Source organism: Heptranchias perlo, chromosome 9 (genome assembly GCF_035084215.1).
Source record: "Heptranchias perlo isolate sHepPer1 chromosome 9, sHepPer1.hap1, whole genome shotgun sequence".
Classification (NCBI taxonomy): Eukaryota; Metazoa; Chordata; class Chondrichthyes; order Hexanchiformes; family Hexanchidae; genus Heptranchias; species Heptranchias perlo.
Window position 1 is genome coordinate 934133 of NC_090333.1, and position 17310 is coordinate 951442.

The following is a 17310-nucleotide window of genomic DNA, read 5'->3' on the forward strand; positions in this document are numbered from 1 at the left end:
ATGGGGAGGGGGAGGGGTGATGGGGAGAGGGAGGGGGCAGTGATGGGGAGAGGGAGGGGGCAGTGATGGGGAGGGGGAGGGGTGATGGGGAGAGGGAGGGGGCAGTGATGGGGAGGGGGAGGGGTGATGGGGAGAGGGAGGGGGCAGTGATGGGGAGAGGGAGGGGCAGTGATGGGGAGAGGGAGGGGGCGGGTGATGGGGAGGGAGGGGGGGGCGGGGGGGATGGGGGGAGGGAGGGGGAGGGGGGGGGCGAGGGAGGGGTGATGGGAGAGGAGGGTGATGGGGAGAGGGAGGGGCGTGATGGGGAGAGGGAGGGGGCGGTGATGGGGAGGGAGGGGGCAGTGATGGGGAGGGGGAGGGGGCGGTGATGGGGAGAGGGAGGGGGCAGTGATGGGGAGAGGGAGGGGGCAGTGATGGGGAGAGGGAGGGGGCAGTGATGGGGAGGGGAGGGTGATGGGGAGAGGGAGGGGGCAGTGATGGGGAGAGGGAGGGGCGGTGATGGGAGAGGGAGGGGGCAGTGATGGGGAGAGGGAGGGGGCGGTGATGGGGAGAGGGAGGGGGCGGTGATGGGGAGAGGGAGGGGGCGGTGATGGGGAGAGGGAGGGGGCGGTGATGGGGAGAGGAGGGGGAGGTGATGGGAGAGGGAGGGGGCAGTGATGGGGAGAGGGAGGGGGCGGTGATGGGGAGAGGGAGGGGGCAGTGATGGGAGAGGGAGGGGGCAGTGATGGGGAGAGGGAGGGGGCGGTGATGGGGAGAGGGAGGGGGCGGTGATGGGGAGAGGGAGGGGGGAGTGATGGGGAGAGGGAGGGGGCAGTGATGGGAGAGGGATGGGGGCAGTGATGGGGAGAGGGAGGGGCGGTGATGGGAGAGGGAGGGGGGCGGTGATGGGGAGAGGGAGGGGGTGGTGATGGGGAGAGGGAGGGGGCAGTGATGGGGAGAGGGAGGGGGAGGTGATGGGGAGAGGGAGGGGGCGGTGATGGGGAGAGGGAGGGGGCAGTGATGGGGAGAGGGAGGGGGCGGTGATGGGGAGAGGGAGGGGCAGTGATGGGGAGAGGGAGGGGGCAGTGATGGGGAGAGGGAGGGGGCGGTGATGGGGAGAGGGAGGGGGCGGTGATGGGGAGAGGGAGGGGGGAGGTGATGGGGAGAGGGAGGGGGCAGTGATGGGGAGAGGGAGGGGGAGGTGATGGGGAGAGGGAGGGGGAGGTGATGGGGGAGAGGGAGGGGGCGGGTGATGGGGAGAGGGAGGGGGCGGTGATGGGGAGAGGGAGGGGGCGGTGATGGGGAGAGGGAGGGGGCAGTGATGGGGAGAGGGAGGGGGCAGTGATGGGGAGAGGGAGGGGGAGGTGATGGGAGAGGGAGGGGGCAGTGATGGGGAGAGGGAGGGGGCGGTGATGGGAGAGGGAGGGGGGCAGTGATGGGGAGAGGGAGGGGGCAGTGATGGGGAGGGGAGGGGGCAGTGATGGGGAGAGGGAGGGGGCAGTGATGGGGAGAGGGAGGGGGCAGTGATGGGGAGAGGGAGGGGGCGGTGATGGGGAGAGGGAGGGGGCAGTGATGGGAGAGGGAGGGGGCAGTGATGGGGAGAGGGAGGGGGCAGTGATGGGGAGAGGGAGGGGGCGGTGATGGGGAGAGGGAGGGGGCGGTGATGGGGAGAGGGAGGGGGCAGTGATGGGGAGAGGGAGGGGCAGTGATGGGGAGAGGGAGGGGGCAGTGATGGGGAGAGGGAGGGGGCGGTGATGGGGAGAGGGAGGGGGCAGTGATGGGGAGAGGGAGGGGGCGGTGATGGGGAGAGGGAGGGGGGCAGTGATGGGGAGAGGGAGGGGGGCAGTGATGGGGAGAGGGAGGGGTGATGGGGAGAGGGAGGGGGCAGTGATGGGGAGAGGGAGGGGGAGGTGATGGGGAGAGGGAGGGGGCGGTGATGGGGAGAGGGAGGGGGCGGTGATGGGGAGAGGGAGGGGGCAGTGATGGGGAGAGGGAGGGGGAGGTGATGGGGAGAGGGAGGGGGCGGTGATGGGGAGAGGGAGGGGGCAGTGATGGGGAGAGGGAGGGGGCGGTGATGGGGAGAGGGAGGGGGCGGTGATGGGGTGAGGGAGGGGGAGGTGATGGGGAGAGGGAGGGGGCGGTGATGGGGAGAGGGAGGGGGCAGTGATGGGGAGAGGGAGGGGGGCAGTGATGGGGAGAGGGAGGGGGCAGTGATCGGGAGAGGGAGGGGGCGGGGATGGGGAGAGGGAGGGGGCAGTGATGGGGAGGGGGAGGGGGCGGTGATGGGGAGAGGGAGGGGGCAGTGATGGGGAGAGGGAGGGGGCAGTGATGGGGAGAGGGAGGGGGAGGTGATGGGGAGAGGGAGGGGGCGGTGATGGGGAGAGGGAGGGGGGCGGTGATGGGGAGAGGGAGGGGGCAGTGATGGGGAGAGGGAGGGGGCGGTGATGGGGAGGGGGAGGGGGGGCAGTGATGGGGAGAGGGAGGGGGCAGTGATGGGGAGAGGGAGGGGGCGGTGATGGGGAGAGGGAGGGGGCGGTGATGGGGAGAGGGAGGGGGCAGTGATGGGGAGAGGGAGGGGCAGTGATGGGGAGAGGGAGGGGGCAGTGATGGGGAGAGGGAGGGGGCAGTGATGGGGAGAGGGAGGGGGAGGTGATGGGGAGAGGGAGGGGGCAGTGATGGGGAGAGGGAGGGGGCAGTGATGGGGAGAGGGAGGGGGAGGTGATGGGGAGAGGGAGGGGCAGTGATGGGGAGAGGGAGGGGCAGTGATGGGGAGAGGGAGGGGGCAGTGATGGGGAGAGGGAGGGGGCAGTGATGGGGAGAGGGAGGGGGCGGTGATGGGGAGAGGGAGGGGGCGGTGATGGGGAGAGGGAGGGGGCAGTGATGGGGAGGGGTGGGGAGGGAGACAGTGTTTGGGAAGAGGTGTGTGGGACTGCAGTGTGACTGGGAGTCGCACCGCTGCATCTCCCAGCTCCACATTCAGCCAGGTAGTTTATTAAAACAGTGGACCGGTTTGGTGACGGCCTGGAGCGGTCCCTTTTATGGATCGGTTGTTAGGCCACATGTCGTCCTGGTTTTCCTGAACTGAGCCAGACCGGGCTCCAGCTGTGTTCAGAGTCGCCCAATTTTACACAAGGAGCCTCAAACAGGCGTTCGGCCCCCTATTTGCATGTGCAAAGGGACTGACGCCTGCTTCAGGCACTCGCTGCGAACGCCTCTTTTTCTGCCTGCACCAATATAACGGGCGTCACACTTCTGGCACCCAATGAGACCGCGCCATATTGGATGCTCAGGCACCCGTTTTACGCCTGAAAAACAGACAGGACATCATCGAACTTCAAGACGAAAGCGTCTTTGACATTTTGCCCAGTAAACACATTTGCAAAACTTCAATCTCAATGACTCCTCCAGCCATCAACTCTTCAGCAACTGATATCACAAAGAATTACATAGAATCTACTGCACAGAAACAGGCCATTCGGCCCAACTGGTCTATGCCGGTTTCCTCTACCCCATTCAGTCTCATATTTGCCAAGCCTGTCAGCACAGGCCTCCACCTTTCATGGACCTTAAAATGCATTGCATTCCAACTGAGCTCTATAACCAACAAACAGAACAGCCAAAGAGCTCATGCAGGTTTAACGCACATTCGCTCATTTCCGAACTTTGGGCATTACTCAAAAGTGATTCCAACACCTCTTGGATCCGTGGCGGATTGTAGTCACTTTGCTGTAAATTTAAAAAACAAAAAAAAATCAAACATTTTCACACTCACAAGATTAAAAACAGAATGACAGAAACTGATTACAGTACGGTGACTCGATCAAAGGCGCTATCACGAAACATGGCAGCAAAGTCCAAAACGAGTTTCTCGGTCGAATTCATTCCTGCCAATCCATTTGTTTAGTGCATGTATTTTCCAGTTCAGTTCCCATGGTGATGTACACAGGAAGTCAGAAGCAAGTGTCGTCTGAGAGGCGGGGATGGGGGGGAGGGGGGATATAGTTGGATCAGGGCACGCAGACGTAATTTAGCCCCCATTTTAAAGTCGGAATTCTGTCCTTATTTTTATATTTCCGTTATAAAGTCCGCATTTAGAATGGAAATTACCTGTGGAAACTTTGTAATTACACCATCCTAGCAGTGGTGGTGCTGCACTGGGGAGGGGGAAAATATAATCACAACATAGCAAGTTTGCTGAGCAGTGCCCGTTATAAATGGGGACGCATGAATTTGTAACGGTGAAAGTTAACAGGTAGTGTGCACAGGCACAAGGTTTTTTAACATATTACAGATACAACATTTCTAAATGCTCTGAACTTTCACGGATTGTTTTACCAGCCTAGGGTCTCGGTGATGTGATATTCCACGAGCAGAAAATACGAGAAGTTTCTAATTATCAACTGAACCCTGAGATGAGATTACTCCCTGAAGACAGCTCCTGTTATTTCTGAAAATATATACTTCCCCGGGCAAACTTATTCCATTCTCTTTCTCTCTCCGTTGGATGTGTGTATCATAGCAGGACACTGAGTCACACAATTAATGACAGACGACAACTTCAATGAAGGATTAATGATTGTGATATAATCTCAAGTGATAACCATCAGTTGACTACCAGAATGTAACACATTAACTGATTGAAACCAGTAATAACTAGGCATGGAAGATGAACACTGCCGCAACCTTGCAGCACTGGCCTTGAGCCCATTAATTTAATATAAACAAGAAATTCTGTGGAAACACACAGCCACGCCAATGCCTGGTGGACTGGGCCATGAGGACAAAGAAGGGACATCCAGTCCATGCATCAAATCACAACGTTTAGTTGTGGGCACAGTTAAACAAGCCTTGGAGAGTGCACAGGGAAGAGCAACAAGTATAAAGGGGATGAGGGAAGTTCAGAGAAGCATAAGATGTACAGTTTAGGGTGGAGGTAATTAAGGAATGAGGGGGGAGGAAACTCATCAGGGTTCTAAAATATTAATTAGAATGGAGGAGGCAATGTAGCAAGGTAAACACAGAGGATATAAGTGGAAATTAGTGAACAGTAAATTTATGACAGATATCTGAGTAAATTTAGAACAGATATCAGGGTAAATTTAGAACAGATAACAGTGTAAATCTAGAACAGATAACAGTGTAAATTTAGAACAGGTATCAGAGTAAATTTAGAACAGATAACAGTGTAAATTTAGAACAGGTATCAAGGTAAATTTAGAACAGGTATCAGAGTAAATTTAGAACAGATAACAGTGTAAATTTAGAACAGGTAACAGGGTGAATTTAGAACAGATAACAGTGTAAATTTAGAACAGGTAACAGGGTGAATTTAGAACAGGTATCAGAGTAAATTTAGAACAGATAACAGTGTAAATTTAGAACAGGTAACAGAGTAAATTTAGAACAGGTATCAGGGTGAATTTAGAACAGATAACAGTGTAAATTTAGAACAGGTATCAGAGTAAATTTAGAACAGGTATCAGGGTGAATTTAGAACAGATAACAGTGTAAATTTAGAACAGGTTTCAGAGTAAATTTAGAACAGGTATCAGAGTAAATTTAGAACAGGTATCAGAGTAAATTTAGAACAGATAACAGTGTAAATTTGGAACAGGTATCAGGGTAAATTTAGAACAGGTATCAGAGTAAATATAGAACAGATAACAGTGTAAATTTAGAACAGGTATCAGGGTGAATTTAGAACAGATAACAGTGTAAATTTAGAACAGGTATCAGGGTGAATTTAGAACAGGTATCAGGGTAAATTAAGAACAGATAACAGTGTAAATTTAGAACAGGTTTCAGAGTAAATTTAGAACAGGTATCAGAGTAAATTTAGAACAGGTATCAGGGTAAATTTAGAACAGATAACAGTGTAAATTTGGAACAGGTATCAGAGTAAATTTAGAACAGGTATCAGGGTGAATTTAGAACAGATAACAGTGTAAATTTAGAACAGGTTTCAGAGTAAATTTAGAACAGGTATCAGAGTAAATTTAGAACAGGTATCAGGGTAAATTTAGAACAGATAACAGTGTAAATTTGGAACAGGTATCAGAGTAAATTTAGAACAGGTATCAGAGTAAATTTAGAACAGATAACAGTGTAAATTTAGAACAGGTATCAGAGTAAATTTAGAACAGGTTTCAGGGTAAATTTAGAACAGGTATCAGAGTAAATTTAGAACAGATAACAGTGTAAATTTAGAACAGGTATCAGTGTGAATTTAGAACAGGTATCAGAATAAATGTAGAACAGGTATCAAGGTAAATTTAGAACAGGTATCAGAGTAAATTTAGAACAGATAACAGTGTAAATTTAGAACAGGTATCAGGGTAAATTTAGAACAGGTATCAGAGTAAATTTAGAACAGGTATCAGAGTAAATTTAGAACAGGTATCAGGGTGAATTTAGAACAGATAACAGTGTAAATTTGGAACAGGTATCAGAGTAAATCTAGAACAGGTATCAGGGTAAATTTAGAACAGGTATCAGGGTAAATTTAGAACAGGTATCAGGGCAAATTTAGAACAGGTATCAGGGTAAATTTAGAACAGGTTTCAGGGTGAATTTAGAACAGATAACAGTGTAAATTTAGAACAGGTATCAGAGTAAATTTAGAACAGATAACAGTGTAAATTTGGAACAGGTATCAGAGTAAATTTAGAACAGGTACCAGAGTAAATTTAGAACAGGTTTCAGGGTAAATTTAGAACAGGTATCAGGGTGAATTTAGAACAGATAACAGTGTAAATTTGGAACAGGTATCAGAGTAAATTTAGAACAGGTATCAGAGTAAATTTAGAACAGGTTTCAGGGTAAATTTAGAACAGGTATCAGAGTAAATTTAGAACTGATAACAGTGTAAATTTGGAACAGGTATCAGAGTAAATTTAGAACAGGTATCAGAGTAAATTTAGAACAGGTATCAGAGTAAATTTAGAACAGGTTTCAGGGTAAATTTAGAACAGGTATCAGAGTAAATTTAGAACAGGTTTCAGGGTAAATTTAGAACAGGTATCAGAGTAAATTTAGAACAGATAACAGTGTAAATTTAGAATAGGTTTCAGAGTAAATTTAGAACAGGTATCAGAGTAAATTTAGAACAGATAACAGTGTAAATTTAGAACAGATAACAGTGTAAATTTAGAACAGATAACAGTGTAAATTTAGTACAGATAACAGTGTGAATTTAGAACAGGTATCAGGGTAAATTTAGAACAGATAACAGTGTAAATTTAGAACAGATAACAGTGTAAATTTAGAAAAGGTATCAGGGTAAATTTAGAACAGATAACAGTGTAAATTTAGAACAGGTATCAGGGTAAATTTAGAACAGATAACAGTGTAAATTTAGAACAGGTATCAGGGTAAATTTAGAACAGATAACAGTGTAAATTTAGAACAGGTATCAGAGTAAATTTAGAACAGGTTTCAGGGTAAATTTAGAACAGGTTTCAGGGTAAATTTAGAACAGGTATCAGAGTAAATTTAGAACAGGTTTCAGGGTAAATTTAGAACAGGTATCAGAGTAAATTTAGAACAGATAACAGTGTAAATTTAGAACAGGTATCAGAGTAAATTTAGAACAGGTATCAGGGTGAATTTAGAACAGATAACAGTGTAAATTTAGAACAGGTATCAGGGTAAATGTAGAACAGATAACAGTATAAATTTAGAACAGATAACAGTGTAAATTTAGAACAGGTATCAGGGTGAATTTAGAACAGATAACAGTGTAAATTTAGAACAGGTATCAGGGTGAATTTAGAACAGATAACAGTGTAAATTTAGAACAGGTTTCAGGGTAAATTTAGAACAGGTATCAGAGTAAATTTAGAACAGGTTACAGGGTGAATTTAGAACAGATAACAGTGTAAATTTGGAACAGGTATCAGGGTGAATTTAGAACAGGTATCAGGGTAAATTTGGAACAGGTATCAGAGTAAATTTAGAACAGATAACAGTGTAAATTTAGAACAGATAACAGTGTAAATTTGGAACAGGTATCAGAGTAAATTTAGAACAGATAACAGTGTAAATTGAGAACAGATAACAGTGTAAATTTGGAACAGGTATCAGAGTAAATTTAGAACAGATAACAGTGTAAATTTAGAACAGGTATCAGGGTGAATTTAGAACAGATAACAGTGTAAATTTAGAACAGGTATCAGAGTAAATTTAGAACAGATAACAGTGTAAATTTGGAACAGGTATCAGAGTAAATTTAGAACAGATAACAGTGTAAATTTAGAACAGGTATCAGGGTGAATTTAGAACAGATAACAGTGTAAATTTAGAACAGGTATCAGAGTAAATTTAGAACAGATAACAGTGTAAATTTAGAACAGGTATCAGAGTAAATTTAGAACAGATAACAGTGTAAATTTAGAACAGATAACAGTGTAAATTTAGAACAGGTATCAGGGTAAATTTAGAACAGATAACAGTGTAAATTTAGAACAGGTATCAGAGTAAATTTAGAACAGATAACAGTGTAAATTTCGAACAGGTATCAGGGTGAATTTAGAACAGGTATCAGAGTAAATTAAGAACAGGAATCAGAGTGAATTTAGAACAGATAACTGTGTAAATTTAGAACAGGTAAAAGAGTGAATTTAGAACAGATAACAGTGTAAATTTAGAACAGGTATCAGAGTAAATTTACACCAGGTTTCAGGGTAAATTTAGAACAGGTTTCAGGGTGAATTTAGAACAGATAACAGTGTAAATTTAGAACAGGTATCAGAGTAAATTTACACCTGGTTTCAGGGTAAATTTAGAACAGGTATCAGGGTGAATTTAGAACAGGTATCAGAGTGAATTTAGAACAGATAACAGTGTAAATTTAGAAGAGGTATCAGAGTGAATTTAGAACAGATAACAGTGTAAATTTAGAACAGGTTTCAGGGTGAATTTAGAACAGATAACAGTGTAAATTTAGAACAGGTTTCAGGGTGAATTTAGAACAGATAACAATGTAAATTTAGAACAGGTATCAGAGTGAATTTAGAACAGATAACAGTGTAAATTTAGAACAGGTTTCAGGGTAAATTTAGAACAGATAAAAGTGTAAATTTAGAACAGGTATCAGAGTAAATTTACACCAGGTTTCAGGGTAAATTTAGAACAGGTTTCAGGGTGAATTTAGAACAGATAACAGTGTAAATTGAGAACAGGTATCAGAGTAAATTTACACCAGGTTTCAGGGTAAATTTAGAACAGGTATCAGGGTGAATTTAGAACAGATAACAGTGTAAATTTAGAACAGGTATCAGAGTAAATTTAGAACAGGTATCAGGGTAAATTTAGAACAGGTATCAGGGTGAATTTAGAACAGGTATCAGGGTGAATTTAGAACAGGTATCATGGTGAATTTAGAACAGGTATCAGGGTGAATTTAGAACAGATAACAGTGTAAATTTAGAACAGGTATCAGGGTGAATTTAGAACAGGTATCAGGGTGAATTTAGAACAGGTATCATGGTGAATTTAGAACAGGTATCAGGGTAAATGTAGAACAGGTAACAGTGTAAATTTAGAACAGGTATCAGGGTGAATTTAGAACAGATAACAGTGTAAATTTAGAACAGATAACAGTGTAAATTTAGAACAGGTATCAGGGTGAATTTAGAACAGATAACAGTGTAAATTTAGAACAGATAACAGTGTAAATTGGGAACAGGTATCAGAGTAAATTTAGAACAGGTATCAGGGTGAATTTAGAACAGATAACAGTGTAAATTTGGAACAGGTATCAGGGTAAATTTAGAACAGGTATCAGGGTGAATTTAGAACAGATAACATTGTAAATTTGGAACAGGTATCAGAGTAAATTTAGAACAGGTATCAGGGTGAATTTAGAACAGATAACAGTGTAAATTTGGAACAGGTATCAGAGTAAATTTAGAACAGGTATCAGGGTGAATTTAGAACAGATAACAGTGTAAATTTGGAACAGGTATCAGAGTAAATTTAGAACAGGTATCAGGGTAAATTTAGAACAGGTATCAGGGTAAATTTAGAACAGGTATCAGGGTGAATTTAGAACAGGTATCGGAGTAAATTTAGAACAGGTATCAGGGTGAATTTAGAACAGGTATCAGGGGAAATTTAGAACAGATAACAGTGTAAATTTGGAACAGGTATCAGAGTAAATTTAGAACAGGTATCAGGGTGAATTTAGAACAGATAACAGTGTAAATTTAGAACAGGTATCAGGGTGAATTTAGAACAGGTATCAGGGTGAATTTAGAACAGGTATCATGGTGAATTTAGAACAGGTATCAGGGTAAATGTAGAACAGGTAACAGTGTAAATTTAGAACAGGTATCAGGGTGAATTTAGAACAGGTAACAGTGTAAATTTAGAACAGGTATCAGGGTGAATTTAGAACAGATAACAGTGTAAATTTAGAACAGATAACAGTGTAAATTTAGAACAGATAACAGTGTAAATTTAGAACAGGTATCAGGGTGAATTTAGAACAGATAACAGTGTAAATTTAGAACAGATAACAGTGTAAATTGGGAACAGGTATCAGAGTAAATTTAGAACAGGTATCAGGGTGAATTTAGAACAGATAACAGTGTAAATTTGGAACAGGTATCAGGGTAAATTTAGAACAGGTATCAGGGTGAATTTAGAACAGATAACAGTGTAAATTTAGAACAGGTATCAGAGTAAATTTAGAACAGATAACAGTGTAAATTTAGAACAGGTATCCGGGTGAATTTAGAACAGATAACAGTGTAAATTTAGAACAGGTATCAGAGTAAATTTAGAACAGATAACAGTGTAAATTTAGAACAGATAACAGTGTAAATTTAGAACAGGTATCAGGGTAAATTTAGAACAGATAACAGTGTAAATTTAGAACAGGTATCAGAGTAAATTTAGAACAGATAACAGTGTAAATTTAGAACAGGTATCAGAGTAAATTTAGAACAGATAACAGTGTAAATTTAGAACAGATAACAGTGTAAATTTAGAACAGGTATCAGGGTAAATTTAGAACAGATAACAGTGTAAATTTAGAACAGGTATCAGAGTAAATTTAGAACAGATAACAGTGTAAATTTCGAACAGGTATCAGGGTGAATTTAGAACAGGTATCAGAGTAATTTAAGAACAGGAATCAGAGTGAATTTAGAACAGATAACTGTGTAAATTTAGAACAGGTAAAAGAGTGAATTTAGAACAGATAACAGTGTAAATTTAGAACAGGTATCAGAGTAAATTTACACCAGGTTTCAGGGTAAATTTAGAACAGGTTTCAGGGTGAATTTAGAACAGATAACAGTGTAAATTTAGAACAGGTATCAGAGTAAATTTACACCAGGTTTCAGGGTAAATTTAGAACAGGTATCAGGGTGAATTTAGAACAGGTATCAGAGTGAATTTAGAACAGATAACAGTGTAAATTTAGAACAGGTATCAGAGTGAATTTAGAACAGATAAAAGTGTAAATTTAGAACAGGTATCAGAGTAAATTTACACCAGGTTTCAGGGTAAATTTAGAACAGGTTTCAGGGTGAATTTAGAACAGATAACAGTGTAAATTTAGAACAGGTATCAGAGTAAATTTACACCAGGTTTCAGGGTAAATTTAGAACAGGTATCAGGGTGAATTTAGAACAGATAACAGTGTAAATTTAGAACAGGTATCAGAGTAAATTTAGAACAGGTATCAGGGTAAATTTAGAACAGGTATCAGGGTGAATTTAGAACAGGTATCAGGGTGAATTTAGAACAGGTATCATGGTGAATTTAGAACAGGTATCAGGGTGAATTTAGAACAGATAACAGTGTAAATTTAGAACAGGTATCAGGGTGAATTTAGAACAGGTATCAGGGTGAATTTAGAACAGGTATCATGGTGAATTTAGAACAGGTATCAGGGTAAATGTAGAACAGGTAACAGTGTAAATTTAGAACAGGTATCAGGGTGAATTTAGAACAGATAACAGTGTAAATTTAGAACAGATAACAGTGTAAATTTAGAACAGGTATCAGGGTGAATTTAGAACAGATAACAGTGTAAATTTAGAACAGATAACAGTGTAAATTGGGAACAGGTATCAGAGTAAATTTAGAACAGGTATCAGGGTGAATTTAGAACAGATAACAGTGTAAATTTGGAACAGGTATCAGGGTAAATTTAGAACAGGTATCAGGGTGAATTTAGAACAGATAACAGTGTAAATTTGGAACAGGTATCAGAGTAAATTTAGAACAGGTATCATGGTGAATTTAGAAAAGATAACAGTGTAAATTTGGAACAGGTATCAGAGTAAATTTAGAACAGGTATCAGGGTGAATTTAGAACAGATAACAGTGTAAATTTGGAACAGGTATCAGAGTAAATTTAGAACAGGTATCAGGGTAAATTTAGAACAGGTATCAGGGTAAATTTAGAACAGGTATCAGGGTGAATTTAGAACAGGTATCGGAGTAAATTTAGAACAGGTATCAGGGTGAATTTAGAACAGGTATCAGGGGAAATTTAGAACAGATAACAGTGTAAATTTGGAACAGGTATCAGAGTAAATTTAGAACAGGTATCAGGGTGAATTTAGAACAGATAACAGTGTAAATTTAGAACAGGTATCAGGGTGAATTTAGAACAGGTATCAGGGTGAATTTAGAACAGGTATCATGGTGAATTTAGAACAGGTATCAGGGTAAATGTAGAACAGGTAACAGTGTAAATTTAGAACAGGTATCAGGGTGAATTTAGAACAGGTAACAGTGTAAATTTAGAACAGGTATCAGGGTGAATTTAGAACAGATAACAGTGTAAATTTAGAACAGATAACAGTGTAAATTTAGAACAGATAACAGTGTAAATTTAGAACAGGTATCAGGGTGAATTTAGAACAGATAACAGTGTAAATTTAGAACAGATAACAGTGTAAATTGGGAACAGGTATCAGAGTAAATTTAGAACAGGTATCAGGGTGAATTTAGAACAGATAACAGTGTAAATTTGGAACAGGTGTCAGGGTAAATTTAGAACAGGTATCAGGGTGAATTTAGAACAGATAACAGTGTAAATTTGGAACAGGTATCAGAGTAAATTTAGAACAGGTATCAGGGTGAATTTAGAACAGATAACAGTGTAAATTTGGAACAGGTATCAGAGTAAATTTAGAACAGGTATCAGGGTGAATTTAGAACAGATAACAGTGTAAATTTGGAACAGGTATCAGAGTAAATTTAGAACAGGTATCAGGGTGAATTTAGAACAGATGACAGTGTAAATTTGGAACAGGTATCAGAGTAAATTTAGAACAGGTATCAGGGTGAATTTAGAACAGATAACAGTGTAAATTTGGAACAGGTATCAGAGTAAATTTAGAACAGGTATCAGGGTAAATTTAGAACAGGTATCAGGGTAAATTTAGAACAGGTATCAGGGTGAATTTAGAACAGGTATCAGAGTAAATTTAGAACAGGTATCAGGGTGAATTTAGAACAGGTATCAGGGGAAATTTAGAACAGATAACAGTGTAAATTTGGAACAGGTATCAGAGTAAATTTAGAACAGGTATCAGGGTGAATTTAGAACAGATAACAGTGTAAATTTAGAACAGGTATCAGGGTGAATTTAGAACAGGTATCAGGGTGAATTTAGAACAGGTATCATGGTGAATTTAGAACAGGTATCAGGGTAAATGTAGAACAGGTAACAGTGTAAATTTAGAACAGGTATCAGGGTGAATTTAGAACAGGTAACAGTGTAAATTTAGAACAGATAACAGTGTAAATTTAGAACAGATAACAGTGTAAATTTAGAACAGGTATCAGGGTGAATTTAGAACAGATAACAGTGTAAATTTAGAACAGATAACAGTGTAAATTTAGAACAGGTATCAGGGTGAATTTAGAACAGATAACAGTGTAAATTTAGAACAGATAACAGTGTAAATTGGGAACAGGTATCAGAGTGAATTTAGAACAGGATTCAGGGTGAATTTAGAACAGATAACAGTGTAAATTTGGAACAGGTATCAGGGTAAATTTAGAACAGGTATCAGGGTGAATTTAGAACAGATAACAGTGTAAATTTGGAACAGGTATCAGAGTAAATTTAGAACAGGTATCAGGGTGAATTTAGAACAGATAACAGTGTAAATTTGGAACAGGTATCAGAGTAAATTTAGAACAGGTATCAGGGTGAATTTAGAACAGATAACAGTGTAAATTTGGAACAGGTATCAGAGTAAATTTAGAACAGGTATCAGGGTAAATTTAGAACAGGTATCAGGGTAAATTTAGAACAGGTATCAGGGTGAATTTAGAACAGGTATCAGAGTAAATTTAGAACAGGTATCAGGGTGAATTTAGAACAGGTATCAGGGGAAATTTAGAACAGATAACAGTGTAAATTTGGAACAGGTATCAGAGCAAATTTAGAACAGTTATCAGGGTGAATTTAGAACAGGTATCAGGGGAAATTTAGAACAGATAACAGTGTAAATTTGGAACAGGTATCAGAGTAAATTTAGAATAGGTATCAGGGTAAATTTAGAACAGGTATCAGGGTAAATTTAGAACAGATAACAGTGTAAATTTAGAACAGGTATCAGGGTAAATTTAGAACAGATAACAGTGTAAATTTGGAACAGGTATCAGAGTAAATTTAGAACAGGTATCAGGGTGAATTTAGAACAGGTATCAGAGTAAATTTAGAACAGGTATCAGGGTGAATTTAGAACAGGTATCATGGTGAATTTAGAACAGGTATCAGGGTGAATTTAGAACAGATAACAGTGTAAATTTAGAACAGGTATCAGGGTGAATTTAGAACAGGTATCAGGGTGAATTTAGAACAGGTATCATGGTGAATATAGAACAGGTATCAGGGTAAATGTAGAACAGGTAACAGTGTAAATTTAGAACAGGTATCAGGGTGAATTTAGAACAGGTAACAGTGTAAATTTAGAACAGATAACAGTGTAAATTTAGAACAGGTATCAGGGTGAATTTAGAACAGATAACAGTGTAAATTTAGAACAGATAACAGTGTAAATTGGGAACAGGTATCAGAGTAAATTTAGAACAGGTATCAGGGTGAATTTAGAACAGATAACAGTGTAAATTTGGAACAGGTATCGGGTAAATTTAGAACAGGTATCAGGGTGAATTTAGAACAGATCACAGTGTAAATTTGGAACAGGTATCAGAGTAAATTTAGAACAGGTATCAGGGTGAATTTAGAACAGATAACAGTGTAAATTTGGAACAGGTATCAGAGTAAATTTAGAACAGGTATCAGGGTGAATTTAGAACAGGTATCAGGGTAAATTTAGAACAGGTATCAGGGTGAATTTAGAACAGGTATCAGGGGAAATTTAGAACAGATAACAGTGTAAATTTGGAACAGGTATCAGAGTAAATTTAGAACAGTTATCAGGGTGAATTTAGAACAGGTATCAGGGGAAATTTAGAACAGATAACAGTGTAAATTTGGAACAGGTATCAGAGTAAATTTAGAATGGGTATCAGGGTAAATTTAGAACAGGTATCAGGGTAAATTTAGAACAGATAACAGTGTAAATTTAGAACAGGTATCAGGGTAAATTTAGAACAGATAACAGTGTAAATTTGGAACAGGTATCAGAGTAAATTTAGAACAGGTATCAGGGTGAATTTAGAACAGGTATCAGAGTAAATTTAGAACAGGTATCAGGGTGAATTTAGAACAGGTATCATGGTGAATTTAGAACAGGTATCAGGGTGAATTTAGAACAGATAACAGTGTAAATTTAGAACAGGTATCAGGGTGAATTTAGAACAGGTATCAGGGTGAATTTAGAACAGGTATCATGGTGAATATAGAACAGGTATCAGGGTAAATGTAGAACAGGTAACAGTGTAAATTTAGAACAGGTATCAGGGTGAATTTAGAACAGGTAACAGTGTAAATTTAGAACAGATAACAGTGTAAATTTAGAACAGGTATCAGGGTGAATTTAGAACAGATAACAGTGTAAATTTAGAACAGATAACAGTGTAAATTGGGAACAGGTATCAGAGTAAATTTAGAACAGGTATCAGGGTGAATTTAGAACAGATAACAGTGTAAATTTGGAACAGGTATCGGGTAAATTTAGAACAGGTATCAGGGTGAATTTAGAACAGATCACAGTGTAAATTTGGAACAGGTATCAGAGTAAATTTAGAACAGGTATCAGGGTGAATTTAGAACAGATAACAGTGTAAATTTGGAACAGGTATCAGAGTAAATTTAGAACAGGTATCAGGGTGAATTTCGAACAGATAACAGTGTAAATTTGGAACAGGTATCAGAGTAAATTTAGAACAGGTATCAGGGTAAATTTAGAACAGGTATCAGGGTAAATTCAGAACAGGTATCAGGGTGAATTTAGAACAGGTATCAGAGTAAATTTAGAACAGGTATCAGGGTGAATTTAGAACAGGTATCAGGGGAAATTTAGAACAGATAACAGTGTAAATTTGGAACAGGTATCAGAGTAAATTTAGAACAGGTATCAGGGTGAATTTAGAACAGGTATCAGGGGAAATTTAGAACAGATAACAGTGTAAATTTGGAACAGGTATCAGAGTAAATTTAGAACAGGTATCAGGGTAAATTTAGAACAGGTATCAGGGTAAATTTAGAACAGATAACAGTGTAAATTTAGAACAGGTATCAGGGTAAATTTAGAACAGATAACAGTGTAAATTTAGAACAGGTATCAGAGTAAATTTAGAACAGGTATCAGGGTGAATTTAGAACAGGTATCAGAGTAAATTTAGAACAGATAACAGGGAGAATTTAGAACAGATAACAGTGTAAATTTAGAACAGATAACAGCGTGAATTTAGAACAGATAACAATGTAAATTTAGAACAGATAACAGTGTAAATTTAGAACAGATAACAGTGTAAATTTAGAACAGATAACAGTGTGAATTTAGAACAGGTAGCAGGGTGAATTTAGAACAGATAACAGTGTAAATTTAGAACAGGTAACAGTGTAAATTTAGAACAGGTATCAGAGTAAATTTGGAACATATAACAGTGTAAATTTAGAACAGGTATCAGGGTGAATTTAGAACAGGTATCAGGGTGAATTTAGAACAGATAACAGTGTAAATTTAGAACAGGTATCAGAGTAAATTTAGAACAGGTATCAGGGTGAATTTAGAACAGATAACAGTGTAAATTTTGAACAGGTATCAGAGTAAATTTAGAACAGGTATCAGAGTGAATTTAGAACAGGTATCAGGGTGAATTTAGAACAGGTATCAGGGTGAATTTAGAACAGGTATCAGAGTAAATTTAGAACAGATAACAGTGTAA

At 40.6% G+C, this 17310-nt stretch overlaps 1 protein-coding gene and 1 long non-coding RNA gene across 6 annotated transcripts in view; one reads left to right on the forward strand and one right to left on the reverse strand.

Moving 5' to 3' along the window:
• The window catches only part of LOC137325085 (choline transporter-like protein 5), a 355604-nt gene that overhangs the window by 95753 nt on the left and 242541 nt on the right, over window positions 1-17310 (reverse strand). For 3 of the 5 annotated variants that reach the window (XM_067989790.1, XM_067989791.1, XM_067989792.1), the window contains exon 9: window positions 3673-3705. The exons of the other annotated variants lie outside the window; for them this stretch is intronic. In XM_067989790.1, the coding sequence (XP_067845891.1) occupies window positions 3673-3705 (33 nt within the window). The remainder of the gene's footprint in view (window positions 1-3672; window positions 3706-17310) is intronic. 5 annotated transcript variants of the gene reach the window in all.
• Window positions 1-17310, forward strand: part of LOC137325086 (uncharacterized) — a 75544-nt gene that overhangs the window by 13376 nt on the left and 44858 nt on the right. The gene's annotated exons all lie outside the window — the stretch shown is intronic.